The sequence below is a fragment of the Petaurus breviceps genome, unplaced genomic scaffold (genome assembly GCF_028583685.1).
Source record: "Petaurus breviceps papuanus isolate PSGF00001 unplaced genomic scaffold, PetGlider_PUasm1.0 91133, whole genome shotgun sequence".
Taxonomy (NCBI): domain Eukaryota; kingdom Metazoa; phylum Chordata; class Mammalia; order Diprotodontia; family Petauridae; genus Petaurus; species Petaurus breviceps.
The window spans coordinates 53,425,858-53,445,582 of NW_027187419.1; the positions used below are offsets into that span (position 1 = coordinate 53,425,858).

The 19,725-nt window shown below is 37.2% G+C and overlaps 1 protein-coding gene across 2 annotated transcripts in view; it reads right to left on the minus strand.

Annotated features, from left to right (window-relative positions):
- CRYL1 (crystallin lambda 1) overlaps positions 1 to 19,725 on the minus strand; it is a 187,894-nt gene that overhangs the window by 134,341 nt on the left and 33,828 nt on the right. For both annotated transcript variants that reach the window (XM_069080634.1, XM_069080633.1), the window contains exon 3: positions 12,529 to 12,655. In XM_069080634.1, coding sequence (XP_068936735.1) covers positions 12,529 to 12,655 — 127 coding nt within the window. The remainder of the gene's footprint in view (positions 1 to 12,528; positions 12,656 to 19,725) is intronic.

Genomic DNA, 19,725 nt, shown 5'->3' on the forward strand with positions numbered 1-19,725 from the left:
CAACATGCAGACAACTACGTAAGTACAAGTTATATTCAGGTTATATTGAAGACAATCTCAGAAGCAAGGCAGTGGCAGATCACAGTAAGGCTCTTTTTTACCCATGTGGATCTTACCCAGATTCTCTGATGAATTCTCACAAAGGGGTAAAAGACAGTCACATAATGTTCTGGGGAGCTTTCTCTATACCTCTTCACATTTCCTGTTAACACAGTAATTTATGCTCCTGCTAATAACAGGCCCACCTCCTTTTCCAGCTCTAAATTTTTTTTGTTCTGTTTTTGTTTTTTAATTATATTTTATTTTTCAATCAGCAAAAATTCACTTTCTTTTCTCTCCCCTCTTGCTAACCCTCTCCCACCACTGAGAAGGGAGGAAGAACAGAACCCTCGTTACAAACATGGATAGTCAAACAAGACAAATTTTCACATTGGCTATGTCCAAAAAATATCTCTGTCTCATACTGTGTTCTGTGTCCTTCACTTCTCTAGTAGGAGGTGGGTAGTACATTTCATCATTAGTCCTCTGGAACTGTGGATAGTCATTACACTGATTAGACTTCAAAATTCTTTCAAAGTTGGATACTACCCCTGGATACTGTTGTCTTTGTATAAATTGTTCTCTGGCTTCTGTCCACTTCAATCTGCATCAATTCATATGTCTTCCCAGATTTCTCTGGAACTTTCCCCTCCATCATTTCTTATAGAACAGTAACATTCTATCACATTTGTATTATCATAACTTGTTTAGCCATTTCCCAATTTATGGGCACCCCCTGATTCCCATACTTTGCTAACCTCAAAAAAAAAAAAAGCTAATATTTTCATACAGCCTTAGAGTTTGTTTTACTTAGGACTAATCCCTCCCTCAATTTACCCTTCCTTCTATTCCCCTTTCTCCCTTGTCCTTCTTATTTTCCTGATGGATGTAATGTATTTTTTACCCATCTTTTTATGTGTGTATATTCTTCCCTCCTCTGACCAGTTCAGATGAGAATAAGGTTCAAGTATCAGTCACTCCCTCCTCATTGTTTGTAGATGTCTACACCCTGATTTTGTGAGATAATTTTCTCCAACCTTCTTTTCTCTTACCTTCTAGTGTATTCCTCTTACCGTCCCTTTTCATTGGTCTTTTAAGATCATCAAAATATAAAAAATTCATTCCCAGGCCTCCTGGCTAACTAGATGTCCTCTATGACTTCTGATGATGACAGGGTTCAGAAAAGACACATAATATCCCCATATTGGAATGTAAGTAGTTCATCCTTGTTTAGTCCTTAGTCATTGTTTATTGAATTTACCTTTTTATCCTTCTCTTAACACATGTATTTGAACTTCAAAGCATCTATATAACTCTGGTCTTTGCATCAGGAAAACTGAGAACTCCTCTATTCCTTCAAAAATCCAATTTTTCCCCTGTAGGATTATATACTCTTTTGCTGGGTAAATTATTTTTTGCTGTAAGTCATTTCATCCATGTCCCCATTTGGGATTTTCTTAGCAAAGATACTGGAATGGTTTGCCATTCCTTCTCCAAGTCATTTTACAGATAAGGATACGGAGGCAAACAGGGTTAGGTGACTTGTCCAGGGTTATAAAACTAAGAGTCTGAAGCCAGATTTGAACCCCATGAGGAAGAGTCTCCCAGACTCCAAGCCCAGTACTCTATCCACTGTGCCACTTAGCTGCCCCAAATTATTCTTGGCTGTTAGCATATATACCCTTTGGAACATATAGCTTCTGGAATACTCCATATATGTATTTATATATTTTATATATAATATTTATATATTACTCTTTTATAGTAGTGATTGCTAAATCATATGCATGATCTTGACTGTGGCCCCTCAGTACTTGAATTCTTTCTTTCTTGCTGCTTCTAGTATTATTCCTTTCACCTGGAAGCTCTGGATTTTTTGTTATAATAGTTCTGGGAGTTTTCATTTTGAAGTTCCTTTCAAGAGGTGACTGGTGGTGACTTTCTATTTCCACTTTGCCCTCTTGTTCTAAGAGATGTGTGCAATGTTCTTTTAAGATTTTTTGAAATATGATGTCCAGGCTCTTGTTTTGGTCAGGCATTCAGGTAGTCCAGTGATTCTTAAGTTTTTTCTCCACAATCTATTTTTCAGTTCAGTTCAGTTCAGATGATATACCTTAAATTTTCTTCTCATTTGGGGGGGTGGGGAGGGTTCTTCCTTTGTCTTAATAATTCTTGCTGTCTCATGGAGTTATTGGCTTTTGTTTGAAGTATTCTAATTTTTGTTTTGGTAAGGTTTGTATCTCTTGTTCCAAGCTATTAATTCTCTTTCCAATTCTTTCTTCCATAACTCTCATTTCTCTTCCTACTTTTCCCTCTAGCAGTCTCATTTCATTGACAAAAATATTTTAATACTTTTTTGAAACTCTTGCTTCATCTCATTCAAGAATTCTGGTTGAATCTATGCCCATGCTGTGTTGTTCCTCTTTGTGAGGCTTTCCTTGTAGATACATTAGAGTTATTCTCTTTTTCTGGGTTTGGTCTTGAGTATTCTTATCACCATAGTAGCTTATTAAAATGAGACTTTTTTTTATCATTTGCTCATTCTACTTCCTGACTTTGGGCCTGATACTAGGGCTGATCTAGGTTGGTCCTGTTGCTGCTACCTTGGTGTTGAGGGTTATATTATTCCAGGAGCTCAGGTATACCTCGGGCTTGTAACCTACAAGCCTTCAGTGCTCCCAAAATGACTATAATCCAGGGCAAAGACTGATTATTATGTTATACACAAAGACACACATATCTGAGCACTACAAGTTCCTGATCTGGGTTTGGGTCAGAGCAACAGTAGACTCTACTGGACTCAGCCACTGTCAATCAGCTGGAAAGCTCTGATGGTTCACAGTGACAGAACTGAAGGTTCCCTTTGGTCTAACATTACTGCCTTGACACATAACTCCTTTTCTTTCTTCTTCCAAAAGGAGCCTACCCTCTAATGGTCTGAAGAGCCACCAGGGACAAGAGCTACTCGAGATTTTTTTCTTTCTTGAATTTCATTTCCCTGCTTAAAAAGTAATCAAGCATGGAAGATACTGTCCACATCCAGAGAAAGAACTATAGAGTCTGAATGCAGATCTATTTTCACTTTTGTTTTTTGTTTCTTGTAATTTTTACCTTTTGTTCCAATTCTTCTTTCACAACATGACTAAAGTGAAAATATATTTAATATGATTGTACATGTATAAACTATATCAGATTGCTTGCTGTCTTGGGGAGGGGGTGGAGAGGAAGGCAAGGAGAGAAGGAGGCAGGAAAATCTGGAAATCAAAACCTTATGAAAGTGAATGCTGAAAATTCTTTAAGTAATTGGAAGAAATTAAAACACTATTAAGTAGGGTGGAGCAATCAAGCAAAAAAATATCTTTTACTGCTTCTTCCTTTCTTATCATCAAACAATGTTATACATAAATAGTACAACTCCAAGAATCTCATGAAGTAATCAAAAAAATAAATAAAATTCATATTTTTTCATGAGAAACAGACAGCACAAATTAGCAACATGTAGGAAGATGACATCTAAGAATAAACATTTACTGTATACTCTTTGAAATTTGCTGCTAGAAGAATAAAAGTTCCCAGATGCATGGGTATGGACGGACATTCACAGTAGCATCAGCTATGAATGAATGAAAAAGCATTTATTGTGTACTTGCTATGAACCAGGCACTATGTTAAGCATTAAATATATAAATATCAGGAGACAAGCCAGTCTCTGCTCCTAAGGAGAACATTCTAATAGAAGACAACATACATGTGAGAGCTAGTGTTAGACAGGGGCTATGACTGATTCCTGGCAAGATAAAAGCTCATATATAAGAGCCAGAGTCCCAGGAGTAGGAGTCAGAGTTCTTGTGAGAGAAAGAGGAGAACCACAGAAGAAGCAGCATAGTTTGGAGCGGGCCAGGAAGTTATGGGTTGGAACTTCTACTCCTAAAATTAGGATTTTTATGACTTATTCAACTATGAACTTTTGCAATGAAAGCAGCTTGGCGGCACAGTGGATAGAGTGCAAGCCCTGGAGCCAGGGAAACGAGTTCAAATCTGATCTCAGACCCTTACTAGCTGTATGACCCTGGTAAAGTCACTTAACCTCTGTTTGCCTTAATCCATTGAATAAGGAAATGATGAACCACTCCAAGTATCTTTGCCAAGAAAACTCCATGGACAGTATGGTCCACAGGGTCATAAAGAATTGGACATGACTAAACTACTAAACAATAATAAAACCACTCTCACGCATCTCACTTCACACTCATTCTTAAAGTTAGAAGCACAAGAAAATGGATTAACATGAAAAAATGTTTCCTAAGGTCTTACTGACAGCTACACGCTCAGAGAATAAGTTTAGCTGCCATCCAACCTGCCTGTATAGTGTTAGGAAGACAAGAAATAATGCTCTCTATAATTTTGGGAAGAAAAAAGCTTTTTCTCAATATTATCCAGTCTTTTCTCCTCTGGTCCATCTGCTATTAATCTCATTAAAGAATAACTCCAGTTGAGCAAACCTCCTGCCCAAAATACTTTAGGGTTCCCTCATAATAGTCATATCCACGTATTAAATAAAACACAAATTTCTTAGCATGGTAGTAAGAGATGTGAGCCTACCTTTCCATTCTCACTGCTCTCTGTATTCTCTCTTTTTTTTAGATGAAGCCAATATTTTATTAAGGTTTCAGTAAACTTAAACAATGGAAATATGTTAAATGAAAAAAAAATTTACACTGACCTCATGACCACCTTCCTAAGCCAATAAAATAGTTTACTAACAATAATTGGCAAGAGAGTGACTCAGTAAATTAACTTAATCCAGCAGTATAATGAAAACAGGGTCAGTAGTACTGACTACATCTCTCTATGTTTCCACACAATCAGGGAGCAAGAGACATTATGAAATAAGAGCATAGAGTTATACAAAAAAAATACTGAAGTTAACTACATCTTTATTGAATTGTGTATATTTGTATATTGGGTACTTTATAATGCAGTTCCTTTTGTCCTCTTTCCCATGCTTAAAAAAGTATATTTATATATACATCTATATATACATCCATACATACACATATATATGGCAAAGGACTCGCAAACTGTAGAAGTCAGTTTCTAAGAGCTCCCTCCCCCTCCCCCTCCCCCTGAATGTGGGTTAAGGGGTCAGGGTGAGGGAGGAGGAGGAAATAGGGATGCTGTCCATGCTCTTCTTACACACCCCATGCTCTAACAAACTCATTACTCACCATACCTTCACCACCCTTCTGAGCCTTTCCTTACACTGTTCTCTTCACATGGAAGGCCCCTCCACCCCAGAGCTGCCAATACAATTTCTACCCATCACTCAAGGCCTAGTTTGAAGCTCCTTTCCCCATGAAGGTTGTCCTAGTAGAAAATATTCTTTACCTCTTCTGAAATTCCAAAGCATTTTGTACTCTTTATTGCACTTTCATTTGATCCCAGGGTACAGAGATATATCTAACTCACTTAAGGGTAGAAGCCATGTCATATTCATGTCGGTATTCCCCACAGCATTAAATAGAAGATGCTCAATAAAATGTTTTTGTCTTTTTGGAGGGGGGAAGGCAGGGCAGTTGGGGTTAAATGACTTGCCCAAGGTCACACAGCTAGTTAAGTGTTAAGTCTGAGGCTGAATTTTAATTCAGGTCCTCCTGACTCCAGGGCCAGCACTCTATTCACTGTTCCACCTAGCTGCCCCCCCAATAAACTTTGATAAATTAAATAGCTGCAGAGAACAATTTGGTTTTTGGCAACAGAAGATAATTCAAGCAAATCTGATAAAACATCACTAGTCCAAAGAATACATTATAGAACTATGTGAATTTTAAAAGCAACAAGCACTTTAAGATGAATGTCTCATTTAAATTGAAGCCATCATCAAGTATTTGAATGACTGGAGTATAGAAGAGATAGCACAGATCTACAGCTCAAAGGGGCCTCAGAGGCCAGTTAGTCCAACACCCTCACTTTACAGCTAAGGAACTGAGGTCTAGGAAGGCTGAGTTACTTTCCCAAGGTCTTACACATGTCAGAAGCAGGATCTGAACCTAGCTTCATCTGATTCCACAGCTACCATTTGTTCCACATTCCGTTTGGACCCAGATGTAAAGAGAAATATTTAGGTTTATGTAAGGAAACATTTCTAACAATTTTTGTTGTTTCTCAGTCATTTCAATCATGTTTGACTCTTCATGACCCCATTTAGGATTTTCTTGGCAAAGATACTAGAATGGTTTGCCATTTCCTTTTCTAGCTCATTTTACAGATGAGGAAACTGAGGCAAATATGGTTAAGTGACTTGACGAGAGTGATACTGCTAGTACAAGTCTGAGGCCAGATTTGAGCTCAGGAAAATCCCTATTCCAGGACCAGCACTCTATCCATTGCACCACCTAGTAGCCCTTTCAAACAATTAGAGCTGCCCCAAAATGGAAGGGTCTACCTTGGGAATGAGCAGGTCCCCCTCACAAGAGGTCTTCAAACAAACAAGTTACTTAACCCCAACTGCTTTAAAAAAAAAAAAAAGTATGCATGTTAAGGTTGGGTTGTAATAGATCACCATCAAGGTTCCTTCCAACTGCTCAATTCTATGATGAGTCATCAGATGATTTTAAGTGGAGAATTTCTAACACCCCAGCATTTTCTTTGCCTCATGAAAATTATACATTTCCTTAAAGGTGGCTGCAAAGCAAACCCTGTTTTCCCAATCATTTTGGTGACCTTTCCTGTCACTGTTATGAGTTAGAGCAGCAAGACACATCCTGTTTTGCCCTCCTTGGTTTTCAGGCGTCACATGTCCTCAGTTATGTCTCGTGTCACATCACAATGATGGGGTTTCTTAATAGAGATAGAGGAGATCCAAGATACCACACTAAAATCAAAGATGTTCCCACAGGGAAAAAAATCACAGTAGAAGATGAAAATGTGTGTGGTATAGGGTTATTGGGAATGCTTTTGTTAACCTCTTCAATGTTTTTCCCGTTCTTTTACCTTCTGCTTCCATACCATAGGTTCAAGTGCCTATATACACACACACCCCCTCCCCTACACCCTACATTCTTTTCTCCATGCCTTTACATTCCTTGACTCCATCCTTTTATTTCTCAAATCTTGGTTCTCCTCTTCCTCCTTATTTTAACACTCCTGAGTTGAGCTCTTATAGTTTGTTTCTCAAATAAGCATTTCTGTTTAACATAACATTTTAAGACCTGAAAATCCTTTAAGGCTAAGGTTTGGGGGCTCTGTAAGATAAAACAATATGTTCCTTATCAATTCCAAAAGTTTTTAATCACAAAAAAAGTGAGTATACCTAAAGCAAGAAACAGTAGTGGTAGTAGCTGTGTTTCAGGAACCTTGAATGTAAATCATCTTTTGTTTTTAAATTTTAAGTTTTGGAGGGAAAAAAACCCCTCCATTAACAATGGAGTAAACTAAGAAACTAAACTTAAATTCAGAGGCTTAGATAGTTTCCAACTTTTTTGGAAACTTCACACTCTAAAGACAAATAATTTCAGCTTGATAATACTGTATTTTATCCCACAAAGACTAATGATTAAATCTATAATTAATATATAATTTATATTGTAAAAGAATAATATAAATTGTTTATAATTTTTCCCAACCTTTAGAATATATGCTTCTTTTTTATTTTCATTGAATTGATTCTAGTCTTATTTCTTTTTTAATAACCAGAAAAATAAATATCTAATTTTAAAACTACTACACACACCTCCATGTCAATGTAACAGAACAACACAACAACAACATTTGGATTCTCAGTGAATTAAGGGGAAAAGTATAGTGAATTTTATTGGTTTCAACACCAGAGGGTCTACTTTCATGAAGAAATCCCTTCTTAATTCATAAAACATAAGGATTCACTTTAATTACTGGCAAGAAAAAATAGAATGATAAAAGATGTAAAATGTAATATTTTATAAATTTTAATGAATAACTTTGGGTTGCAAATTTCAGTTTTCAGTAGTACAACTATGCGGCTAGGTAGCTTTTAAACTTTTCAGTAATTTAGGATATGATTTGCTGAAAGGAAGATTAAGCTAATTTCACAATGTCACTGACATTTCCCACTCTCCTTTGGCAGTTTTGGAGATCTCCAAAATCCTAGTTCTTAATTAATTGTTATATGCATTATAGCTAAAAGCAAGCCATAATGCTCTTTTCTTTTGACAGACATTCCAGGATTGACTTTTTTTTTTACTAACATGAAAGATTTTCTTGCCAGGCAAGATTTCGTTTGAAATATTGTAGCGAGATCTGGAATTTCAAGTTTCAAACTTGCACGCTCCTACATTTCAGCAAAGCATTGGGCAACTTTCTGACCCAAATGCCCTCTGGGATATGGGTGGAAGATTCATTTTTAAGATGAGAGAATGCATTCAGATTCCCATGATTTTGACCCAAAAGACTCTAGGGATTATTATGAAACCCATCATGAATTTTGTGTTGTTGATAAAAAAAATGTCTTTGCCTTATCCCCAGGGTTTTCTTCTTTCACTAACTCTGATGTATGAAGAGGAAGCGATAACCAATATCACAGAATCACAGAATCTCAGGATTAAAGGGGCCTTAGAAAATACATCTAATTCAATGTCTTCTCTACTTAAAGAGAAATGACTCAAAGATGACCTGGATTGTTGAGAACACAACATTGTCATTTAGCAGATACCTGGTTTAAAAAAATGTCTCAAGAGGAGATGTGGTTTTGAAGGTATGACACACAGGAAGCATATATCAGTAGCAAAATATACCAGATTTATTATCTTTATTTTTAAAATCTACCCTAGAATCAATCAACCCTAGAACTTTTCTTTTGCTTTTGCTTAGATCCATGGTTTGCTTACTGATGGGTTTTTTGTCTTCCCTATGGGATACCAAAAAAAAAATGTATAAATACAGCAAAGATGTTAACTGTACAAAGAGAGCACCTTAGCACAGTGATCTTTTTTCTCCCATTGCTATTTGGTGACTGAATAGAGGTACTTGACAGGCATTTTTTGGTACCTACTATATGTCAACACAGGTAACCATAATCGATCCAAGTATCCCCATCATACAGATTTACACTACTATGCCTATACTATATGTACTAGTTTATGCCACTTGTCAAAGCAGGTCCTTTGTGATCTTTTCTTAGTCAAAAGTACTTTATTGTACTTATAGATAGTAGATATTGAAATAAATCACAAGCCTCTCAAACACAGAAAGATAAGAATAATTATTTTCTTGAAAGCTATTCTCTAAGAGTCTGTGGATTAATTCTTCTCAGCAGACCAAGTAAATTCATACAATAACAGAACAATGGGTGAAATTTCAATGGGTGAGATATCAAAGAATTTAAGATGGCCCTAGTGGCATCATTAAAAATTAAATAAAAAACAAGACTACACAAAAACAAAAACTCCACTGCTCCCCATTATCACAAGGAATCCAGAACTTCAAAAAGCCACTAAAGATAACTATGACTGCTCCTTGGGGTGGTTTATCCCCACATATAGTTATCATGCAATTCTAAGTACAAAAGAGTTTATGATATGAACACAAACACAAGCTGCACTCTCCAAATAAAATTATTAAATCAAATGTATATTGTTGTACAGACTGGGGTAATACCCAGTATAAGTTTATGATATTTCAATTATCTAAGTTTCTATCACTAGACGATTTATTAGTATGTATTCTTCCCAGAGCCCATCAGTGCCTTAAGCATCATCTAAATTTCTATCATCCATGAGGAATTTACCTGTAATTACTTCTACTAGATGGCTACTAAGGTCCCTTCCCATTTGAAATCTATAGTCCTATAAGTAACACATTCCTATAAACAAAGGTTCTTAACTTGGGGTCCAAGATCTTTTTTTATCAACAGTATGGTAAATATATTTCATTATAATTGGTTTCCTTTGAAATCTTTTCTTTAATGCATTTAAAGTCATTATTCTGAGAAGAGGATCCACAAGCTGCCAAAGGGAAGTGGAGGGTAGCTATAAATAAGGTCTAAAACCCCTACAATAGAACCTTTTAGATTTAAAAAACACTTTCCTCAAAACAATGCCTTGAGGTAGGCAATAGGAGTGCAAAAGTGAAAACTGAGGCTCAAAGTGGTTAATAGAAGTTTCTAATGATCAAACTGCTGGGTGGCGCAGGGAATAGAGAGTTACCCTGGAGTCGGAAAGACTAGACTTCAAATCTGGCCCCAGATACTTACTAGCTGAGGGATCCTGGGCAAATGACTTAACCTCTGTCTGCCTCAGCTTCCTCATCTATAAAATGGGAATAATGATAGCACCTGCCTCCAAGAGTTGTTGTGAGGATCAAATGAGATCATATTTGTAAAGCATTAGAATACTATAAGAATTATTATTGTTATTGTTGTTACCATATGACAAAGCCAAGACTAGAAGCTAAAAATGCCTGTCAGTATCCAGTATGCAGCAAGAACTTGTACACAAGTTGATCTTTTAAAACTGTAAATTGGGGATAACACTTATACTACCTACCTCAAAGAATTACTGTGAGGAAAGGACTTTGTACATCTTAAAAGCACTATGTGAAATGTAAATTATTGTTATTATTAATCATTTATAACAAATCTCAGCTCATAATAGGCTTCAATTCAAATTAATTCAAAAATATGTATTAAGTCTCTAGCATGTACAAGGCGTTGTGCTCGAGTGGGGCTAGCCACGTAGACGAAAGCAAGCCTTTTCAACACCATTCTCATGAAACTTTATCATTCCTTTATATTCACCTTCACTCCTATCCCCTCTGTCTTTTAAAGTTTGTCTTTCTGAAGTCTGATTTCACTAATAAACCACATTGGTCTTATTATATACCTCACCCTTTTCTTATTCATGGGAACCAACAATGCCAGTATCCACAAAATCTTGTTCTTCGGAGCCTCCCAATCCTCTTAAGCCAAATTCTCTTTTATAGTCAGTGCCTAGGAATTCCAGAAGTTTATATTCTTTTGAGGGCAGCTTTTTGAGCTATGCTGGGGTTAAAAGAAGATCAAAGAAAGAATGATGCTTCTTTGGCACTGGCAAGAAAATCACAATGTACAATGGAGAAGAGTGTCCAACCCCAACTGGCTTCTATCTTTTCTGCAAGGAGAATGATCCACAGACTGTTAAGGACAGAAAAATAAATAAATAAAGCCTGTAAAAAAGGGAGAAGATGATGACAGCTCACACTGCCCCCAAATGAGGGCTTGGACAAACTACATCATAGGGTAGCAAAATAATGTGCAAGTGTTTGCTGACATGTTCTCAGTGATTTCTAAAAAATTATGAAAAATCAAAGAAGAACATGAGAATTGGAGATGGGTAAATGTCCCAACCTTTAAGTAAGAAAAAAGGTGACTATTTTAAATCACATATAGACTAGTAAACTTGACCACAAACTTTTTAAAAATTCTAGCAAAAATTATTAAAGTAATAGTTTGTGAGCATTTAGAAACAGAGAGGCAATAATTATGAGTCAAAATGGGTTAAAAAGAATCATAAATGGTTAAATGAATTTTTTAAAATAAGCCTGATAATAGCCTGATAGATAAGAGGATCATCACAGTCATTGTATGTCAGGATTTCAGCAAGGCATTTATTTAACAAAATCTCTCCCCATCACTTATAAACAAGATAGAATAATGCAGGTTAGATCACTAGTACAGTTAAGTGGTTTTGGAGATGGCTAAAAAGACTCGAAAGAGTAAAGAATGAATGTTATTCGGGAAGGAAGTCTCCAATAGAGTACTCCAAAGATTTGTTCTGTTTGAGATCTTTATCAATAACAAGCTTATAAAATCTGTACCTAACACAAAGCTATAAGTGATCATAAATACAATGTATAATAAAATTGGTATCCAAAAATATCTCAATGGTCTGATCCTATCAGATTGAAGCTAATAAAATGAAATGTAATTGAGATAAAGCTTTGCCTGCAAATTTAAAAAACAAACAAAAAAATCCCTCCATGCTGCACAAATACAGTATAGGAAAAATAAGACTAGAAATCAGTACATTTGAAATAGAACTTGGTGTTCTAGTGGACTAGTTAAAAGTTTTAAGTAAGGGAAAAGGTATTATTACAGACTTTTCAGACCTTTAATCATCTCCATAAATTAGCAGATATAATTTTACCATGGTGAGAAGATGATGCACAAAACAAACAGAGGAAAATCACACTGTCACTTTCTATCTGGAGAACATATGATTATTTATTTTAAAAGAAATGCTCCTAATCCCCTATCATTACCACAATGTTTATTTTGTTGACGTTAGAAGCTGTTAAAGATACATTATAAAAAGAGCGTTTCCTTTTTATATAGTTTTGTAAGAATCTGAGTCAAGTACACCCTTTAAATGATTGCTTCTTGCCTCTCCCATTCCTGCAACATAGGCAAAATGCATGATACTTCAGAATCACTACTGCCCATGAGTAGGTAAGGTGATTCGCAGATGCTCCTCTCACCTGAATGTGCATGGCGCCCTCTACTGCCACTTTGAGATCGGTGCAAATACTTATGAGAGCCAGCTGCTGATCAGCACTTAACGATCCTTTTAGGGTACCAGACTGCTCCAAGCCCTTCATCTCTTTTCTAGAAGAGAGCAACAGAGAAAGATCACAGAATGTATTTGAAATAGTGGGTTATCGAAACAAAAGACAGCCCCATGCCTGAGAGTCTGTGTGTCTAGGATGCTCCAGGGAAACACTTATGCATATAGCACATAGACAAATAAGGTGGATCGCAGGGTTGTGCCACTTGAGGAGTAGCAAAGCAGGAGAGGAAAGTGATCAGTTTCCTATGCAAAAGGGATTTTTGTTTTCAAAATGTATGGCAGGGACAGGGAAAACCTAAGCTTAGGTATTTTTCTTCTTGTATTCTGGAGAGTTTAAGTTTGTTTATTTTTAAATTTTCTACCTTGGAATAGTCCCAGGAAATGAGCATCTTTTTCAGAAGGCCTGTCAGGGACAGCATTCAGATATAACTTCTGCCTCAAACTTCATCCCACACAAATAACAGAACACAGAGCACAGAACTTAATATAACCTACCACTGAGAACAGTCGTAGCACCTCTAGCAGGCTTTCTGAAGTCTGAAACAGGGGTTCAATCAAGTTTATCCACACCAAAAACAAGCATACAAATGGCCCGATCAATGAAACAGAAAGCTTATTATACCTGCTTAGGGGAAACATTTTCTAAAGGCCCTTACCTATGAAATGAAACTAGAACTATATTACAACTGGTTAAGATCAAAATTAACCAGGTTACTGAGGTCTAAAACACTACAATGAACTAGAAACATGTACTAGAGGGAAAGAAGTAAAAAGAGAAAGAGAAGTAGGAGGAGAGGAACCAAAAAATGGTCTGTCTCATTTTGCAGTCATTTAGTCCATAAACATTAAGTGTTCCCTATGGGCTACACACGGCTAAGTACTGGGGCTACAAAGAAAGGCAAAAAAAACAGTCCTTCCAAGCAAAGTGCTCACAATCTAATAAGGAAAACAAAATGAAAACAACTATATGCCTCCAAAATATAAAGTAAGTTGGATAAATTGGAGATAGTCAATAAAGAAGAGGCATCAGAACTGAGGAAGATAAGGAAAGGCTTCCTGTAAATGGTAAGATTTTAGCTAAGACTTGAAGGAAACCAGGGAAGCCAGAAGGTGATAGAGATGAGGAAGCAGAGATGAAAACAGAGAGGACTCCAGGCAAGGCCAGTGAAAATTCAGAGAGTCAGGAGATGGAATGTTTTGTGTAAAGGACATCAAGGAGGCCAGTATTTGGAGGGAAAGATGAGTTCAGTTTAGATATGTTGAGTTTAAGATGTGTATGGGGCATTCAGTTCAAGATATCCAATAGTCAGCTAAAGATGCAAGGCCAGGGTCAGCTGAGAGGCAAATATAGAGAGAAGATAATTGAATCCATGAGGTCTGCTGATATAACCAAGTGAAAGAGTACAGAGGGAAAAGAGAAGAGGGTCCAACACCGACCTCTGTAAGACACTCACAGTTAGTGGGTATGAGGCGGATAAAAATCCAGCAAAGGAAACTGAGGAGCACTCAGAAAGACAGGGGGAGAACTAGGAGATAATAGTGTCAGAAAAAAAACCAGGAAGAAGAGAATATGAAGAAGAAGAGGTTGATCAATAGTGTCAAAAGCTGCAGAGAGGTCAAGAAGAATGAAAATTAAAGTCATTAGATCTGTCAATTCAGAGATCATTAGATTTCCTCCAACGATACCCAGCAAGCAGCACTCGAGCAATTGAAGGCATGGAAGTTTAAGAGTTTGTTAACTGGAGCTCTGAGATAGGAAGCAGAGCCAAGATGGTGGAGTAAAAGAAGGCATTCACCTGAGCTCTCCCAAATTCCCCTCTAAACAACTTTTAAATAACACCTCAAAACAAATTCTAGAGCAGCAAAATAAACCAAAGGATGAGGTGAAACAATTTTCTAGTCCAGGACAACTTAGAAGGTCAGCATGAAAGATCTGTAAGAATAGAGCAGAGTCCAGCACAAGCCATGTCCCAGAAAGCCAGCAGCAGGATTTTGGGGCACTGCATCAGAGGCAGCAGCTTCCAGAGCTCTCAGCCCACAGATAGTAAGAGGCAGGAACAACTTGTCAGAAGGAGATTACAGGGGACCCCTGGTTGGCACTGGGTGCATGACTCTGTTGCATTGCCTATACACAGTTCCCAGTTGTAATTCCAATCAAAGAGGAACACAAGCACACTAGCAATTATGGCCCACAGGAGAAAGAGAACTCATCACAATGTCAGAGCAAAAAAGAGTGCTTGTAGTCACTCTCTCCTTCAATCATACCCCCTTGGAAACACTTAAAACCTAGACACCCAGAACTAGTACTGAAAACAGTAGCACAAAAGGCTCAAAGCTTGGGACACTGCCCCCTCCATCTCAGAAGCAGAGCATAACTTTAACCTTAAAGTTAAAAGTCAAGAAACAAGCTAGGAAAATAAGCAAACTATAAAAAAAGAATCTGACCACAGAAAGTTACTATGGTGACAGGGTAGAGCAAGACACAAACTCAGAAGAAAACAATGAATGACCAAAGTAAGAACCTAGAAATCATCCTCCAGGAAGTTCTCAAAGAAAACTGTCCTGATATTTTAGAACCAGAGGGCAAAATAGAGGTTGAAAGAATCCACCGATCACCTCCTGAAAAAGATCCCAAAAAGAAAACTCCTAGGAATATTATAGCCAGGTTCCGGAATTCCCAGATTGAGGAGAGAATATTACAAGCAGCCAGGAAGAAACAATTTGAATATTGTGGAAACACCATCAGGATAACCCAGGATCTGGCAGCTTCTACACTGAGGGATCAAAGGGCTTGGAATATGATATTCTGGAGGTCAAAGGATATGGGATTAAAACCAAGAGTCACCTACCCAGCAAAACTGAGTATCATGTTTCAGGGGAAAATATGGTCATTCAGTGGAATAGAGGACTTTCAAGCATTCTTGCTGAAAAAAAAACAGAGTTGAATAGAAAATCTGACATTCAGATACAAGAAGCAAGAAAAGCATGAGAAGGTAAACAGGGAAAAGAAATCATAAGGAACTTATCAAAATTGAACTATTAACATTCCTACATGGAAAAACAATAATTGTAACTTATGAAATTTTTCTCAGTAGTTGAAGGGATTAGAAATATATATATATATATATATATATATATATATGTATATGAGGTTATATGGGCATATGAATACATATGTGAATGTGTGTATATATGTTTACAGGTATACATAGATAGAGGGCACAGGACCAATTTAACAGGAAGGGATGATACTTAAAAGGTGAAATTAAGAGGTGAGAGGAATATAATGAGAGGAGATGGGGAGAGACAGATTAGGGTAAACTATCTCATACAGAATAGGCATGGGGAAATGGTTACAATGGAGGGAAAGAATAGGAAGGCAAAAGGGAATGGGTCAACCTTATTCCCATTGAATTTGGGTTGGGGAGGGAATGAAATACACACTAAATAGGGTATCTTACCCTCCAGGAGAGTAGGGGGGGAAGGGGATGAGGGGGGAATTATGGAAGGGAGGGCAGGTTGGGGGGGAGGGAAATTGGAAGCACCCACTTTTGAAAAGGGATGGGATCAAAGCAGAGAATAGAACAAGTGGGAGGTGGGATAGGAGGGAGGGAAATATAGTCAGTCTTTTACAATATATCTACTATGTTATTGTTTTGCACTAGCCACACATGTACAACCTATACTGAACTGCTTATCTTCCCAAGGTGGGTGACAAGGAAGGAAGGGAATGAATCTGGAATTCAAAGTTTTAAAATCAAATATTCAAATATATATGTATATAAATGTGTGTGTGTATATACTATTATTAATACCATATTACATGTAATTGGGAAATAAGATATACAGGCACTGAGGCATAGAGATCCACTGGAAAAGTCTAAAGGGGTATGGGAGAAAATATGGGAGAGAGCAGATTGGAGGAGGGGATATCCTGTAGGACTGCTATTTTGGAGCGGTGGGTAGGGGAAAAACGGGGAGAAAATTTGTAACTCAAAATCTGGAGGAAACAAATGATGTAAATCAGAAGTTAATAAAGCATTTTAAAAAAAGAAGAAAACAATGAAGTCAAAACACCTACATGCAAAGCATCAAAGAAAAATGTGAATTAGTCACAGACTCAAAAAAAAAGGAATTCCTGAAAAAGCTCAACAAGAAAGGTAAAGAGAAAATTGGAAAAGAAATGAGAGTGATGCAAGAAAACTATGAAAAAAGAGACAATAGCTTAGCAAAGGAGGCACAAAAAAATAAGGAAGAATATAACACCTTAAAAACCACAATTGGCCAAATGGTAAAAGAGGCACAAAAATCCACTGAAGAGAAGAACTCCTTAAAAACCAGAATTGGTCAAATGGTAAAAGAGGTACAAAAATTTACTGAACAAAAAAAAAACACCTTAAAAAGTAGAACTGGTCAAATGGAAAATGAAATGCAAAATACAAAAGCTCACTAAAAACTGATACCTTAAAAATTAGAATTAGGCAAGTGGAAGCTAACAACTCCATGAAACATTAAGAAACAATTTTAAAAAAATAAAAAGGATGAAAAATGGAAGAAAACGTGAAATATCTCATTGGAAAATCACTGACCCAGAAAATAGATCAAAAAGAGATAATTTAATAATTATTGGACTACCTGAAAGTTATAATAAAAAAAAGAGTAAAGACATGATACTTCAAGAAATTATCAAGGAAAACTGCCCTGATTTCCTAGAAGAAGGGAAAACAGAAATTTTCAAAATCCACTGATTACTTCCTGAAAGACATCCCAAAATGAAAACTCTCAGAAATACTATAACCAAATTCCAGAGCTCCCATGTCAAGGAGAAAATATTACAAGCAGCCAGAAAAAAAAAATTCAAATATCAAGGAGCCATAGCCAGGATATCTTAATATTTAGCAGCTTCTACATTAAAAGATCAGATGGCTTAGGATGTGATATCCTGGAAAGCAAAGGAGTTAGGATTACAACATTACAACCAATAATCACATCCCCAGCAAGTCAGTAAAATCCTTCAGGAAGGAAAAATATATTTAATGAAATTGAGAACTTCCAAGCATTCCTGATGAAAAGACTGAAGCTGAATAGAAAATTTGATTCTCAAACACAAGACTCAAGAGAGGTATAAAAAAAGAAAGAGAAACCATAAGGCATTCAATAAGGTTAAACTGATTACATTCTTACATGGGAAAATGATTTTTAACTCCTAAGAACTTTTTCATTAGTATGGAAGTTAGAAGGAGTATAGACAGAAGGTGTGAGTTGACTATACTGGGATGATTTTTTTAAAAATTTAAAGGGTGAAAAAGAGGGATACATGGTAGGAAGAGATAGAATAGGGTAACTTATCTCACAAAAAAAGAAGCATGAAAGGAAGAGCTTTTACAGTGTAGGGGAAAATCAATGGGGGTGGCAGGAAATGTTCCATCCTTACTTTCATTAGAATTGGCTCAGAGGCGCAGATCCTTAAAATCTTGCCCACACCAACCAGTGTTTTAATAAACTTTGTCTCTGACTGGAAGGCTTGAGTTCTCAAATTCTTTCAAGGTAGACCCACACCTTTTGCCCTTGAATCTCAGGGTTCCAAGCACCCCTAGACAGCAAAAGAAGTAGCAATATTTCCTAAGACCCTGCCATGCTAACTGGGCTAGTATTTTCTACGGCCCTAGTCCATTTAGGCTAACTTATTTTGGGGAAAAAGATACTGAAACTGTCTTTGAAACTAACTTAGTCCATTGAACAGCCCTTTGAATCACTGACAAAATTTTCTGATGCCTAAGTATAAAAAGCCAGCTCACAAGAAATCCTAAGCTCCTCTCTCAGACTTCTGACCTGCAGACCAGCATGGCCAACACAGAAGCAAGGAAGCAACACTCAACTGAATCAGTGTTGTATCTCCTGAATACTCCTTCCCTACTATAAAAAGAAGAAAAAAACTTGCCACAAATATGTATAGTTGAGCAGAACAAATTTCTGCATTGTCCATGTTTGAAAACTTATGTCTTGATCTGTACCCTAAGTCTATCACCTCTCTATCAGAAGTGCCTGGCACATTTTTGGAGAGATCAGAGCCTGTTATTTCATTGGGATGGTGAGTATGAGATGCCAGTAGACCACTCAGGTGGGGATGTTGAACAAAATGTTGTTGATGTAGGATGTGAGCTGAGGAGAGAGAATAGGGATCTAGAAATCATTGGTATAGAGATAACTGAAGCAATAAAAGATCATTGATAAAGAAAGTATAGCAAGGGAAGGGAAAAGCATCTGGGATGGATTACCCACGTAAAGGTGGATGTGAAATGGGTGATGTAGAGAAGAAGAAAGATCAAAAGAGGGGAGTTAGCATAACCCAGTCTTCTAAGAATAAAGCACTGCCTCAGCTGAGAACTCGAGTTGAAGCCACATCCTCAAAATAGAGACAAATTTCATAATATCATAATATACTGGCATGCAGGGGATCCGTGGAGCATTACCAGGCAACAACCATGTGAGACCAGCAGGGAATAGTGCCTAGCAGAGCTTGCATACTGAGTTTAAATGCCAGGCATGTATCAAAAGTCCAACAGACACTGCACACTTGGTAGAGACAGCAAGCCATGTGAGAGCAGTAGGGAGAAAGTGCAATGTTATGACCAATGACATGACTAGAAGTCATAAGATCCCTGAAATGTCAGAGGCATGAGTCGCCCTTTCTCATGTGTTTTCTGGCCTATGTATATGCCCTTGGATTCATGTGTTTAAGCTGGGTCCATTCTTCCTACTAATGCTGTATCTCTTCATGGACAGTGTATCCTGGGTTTATGGGGGAAATGTTTCATCACTACTTTTCTTACTATACAATTTCATTTGAAAGCCTCTGTTTTTAAGCACTACCTTCTACATAAAGCCTTTTCTGATATGCCCTAACTGCTAATGCCCTCCTTACATTGCCTTGAATTTAGAATATACTTATCTTTGGTTTTTTTCTCTAGTGAGAAGTAGTGAGAAGGAGAAAGAGGAGGAGGAGAAGGAGGAAGAGGAGAAGGAGGAGGAGAAAGAATAGAAGGAGGAGAAGGAGGAGAAGGAGGAGGAGAAGGAGGAGGAGGAGAAGGAGGAGGAGGAGAAGGAG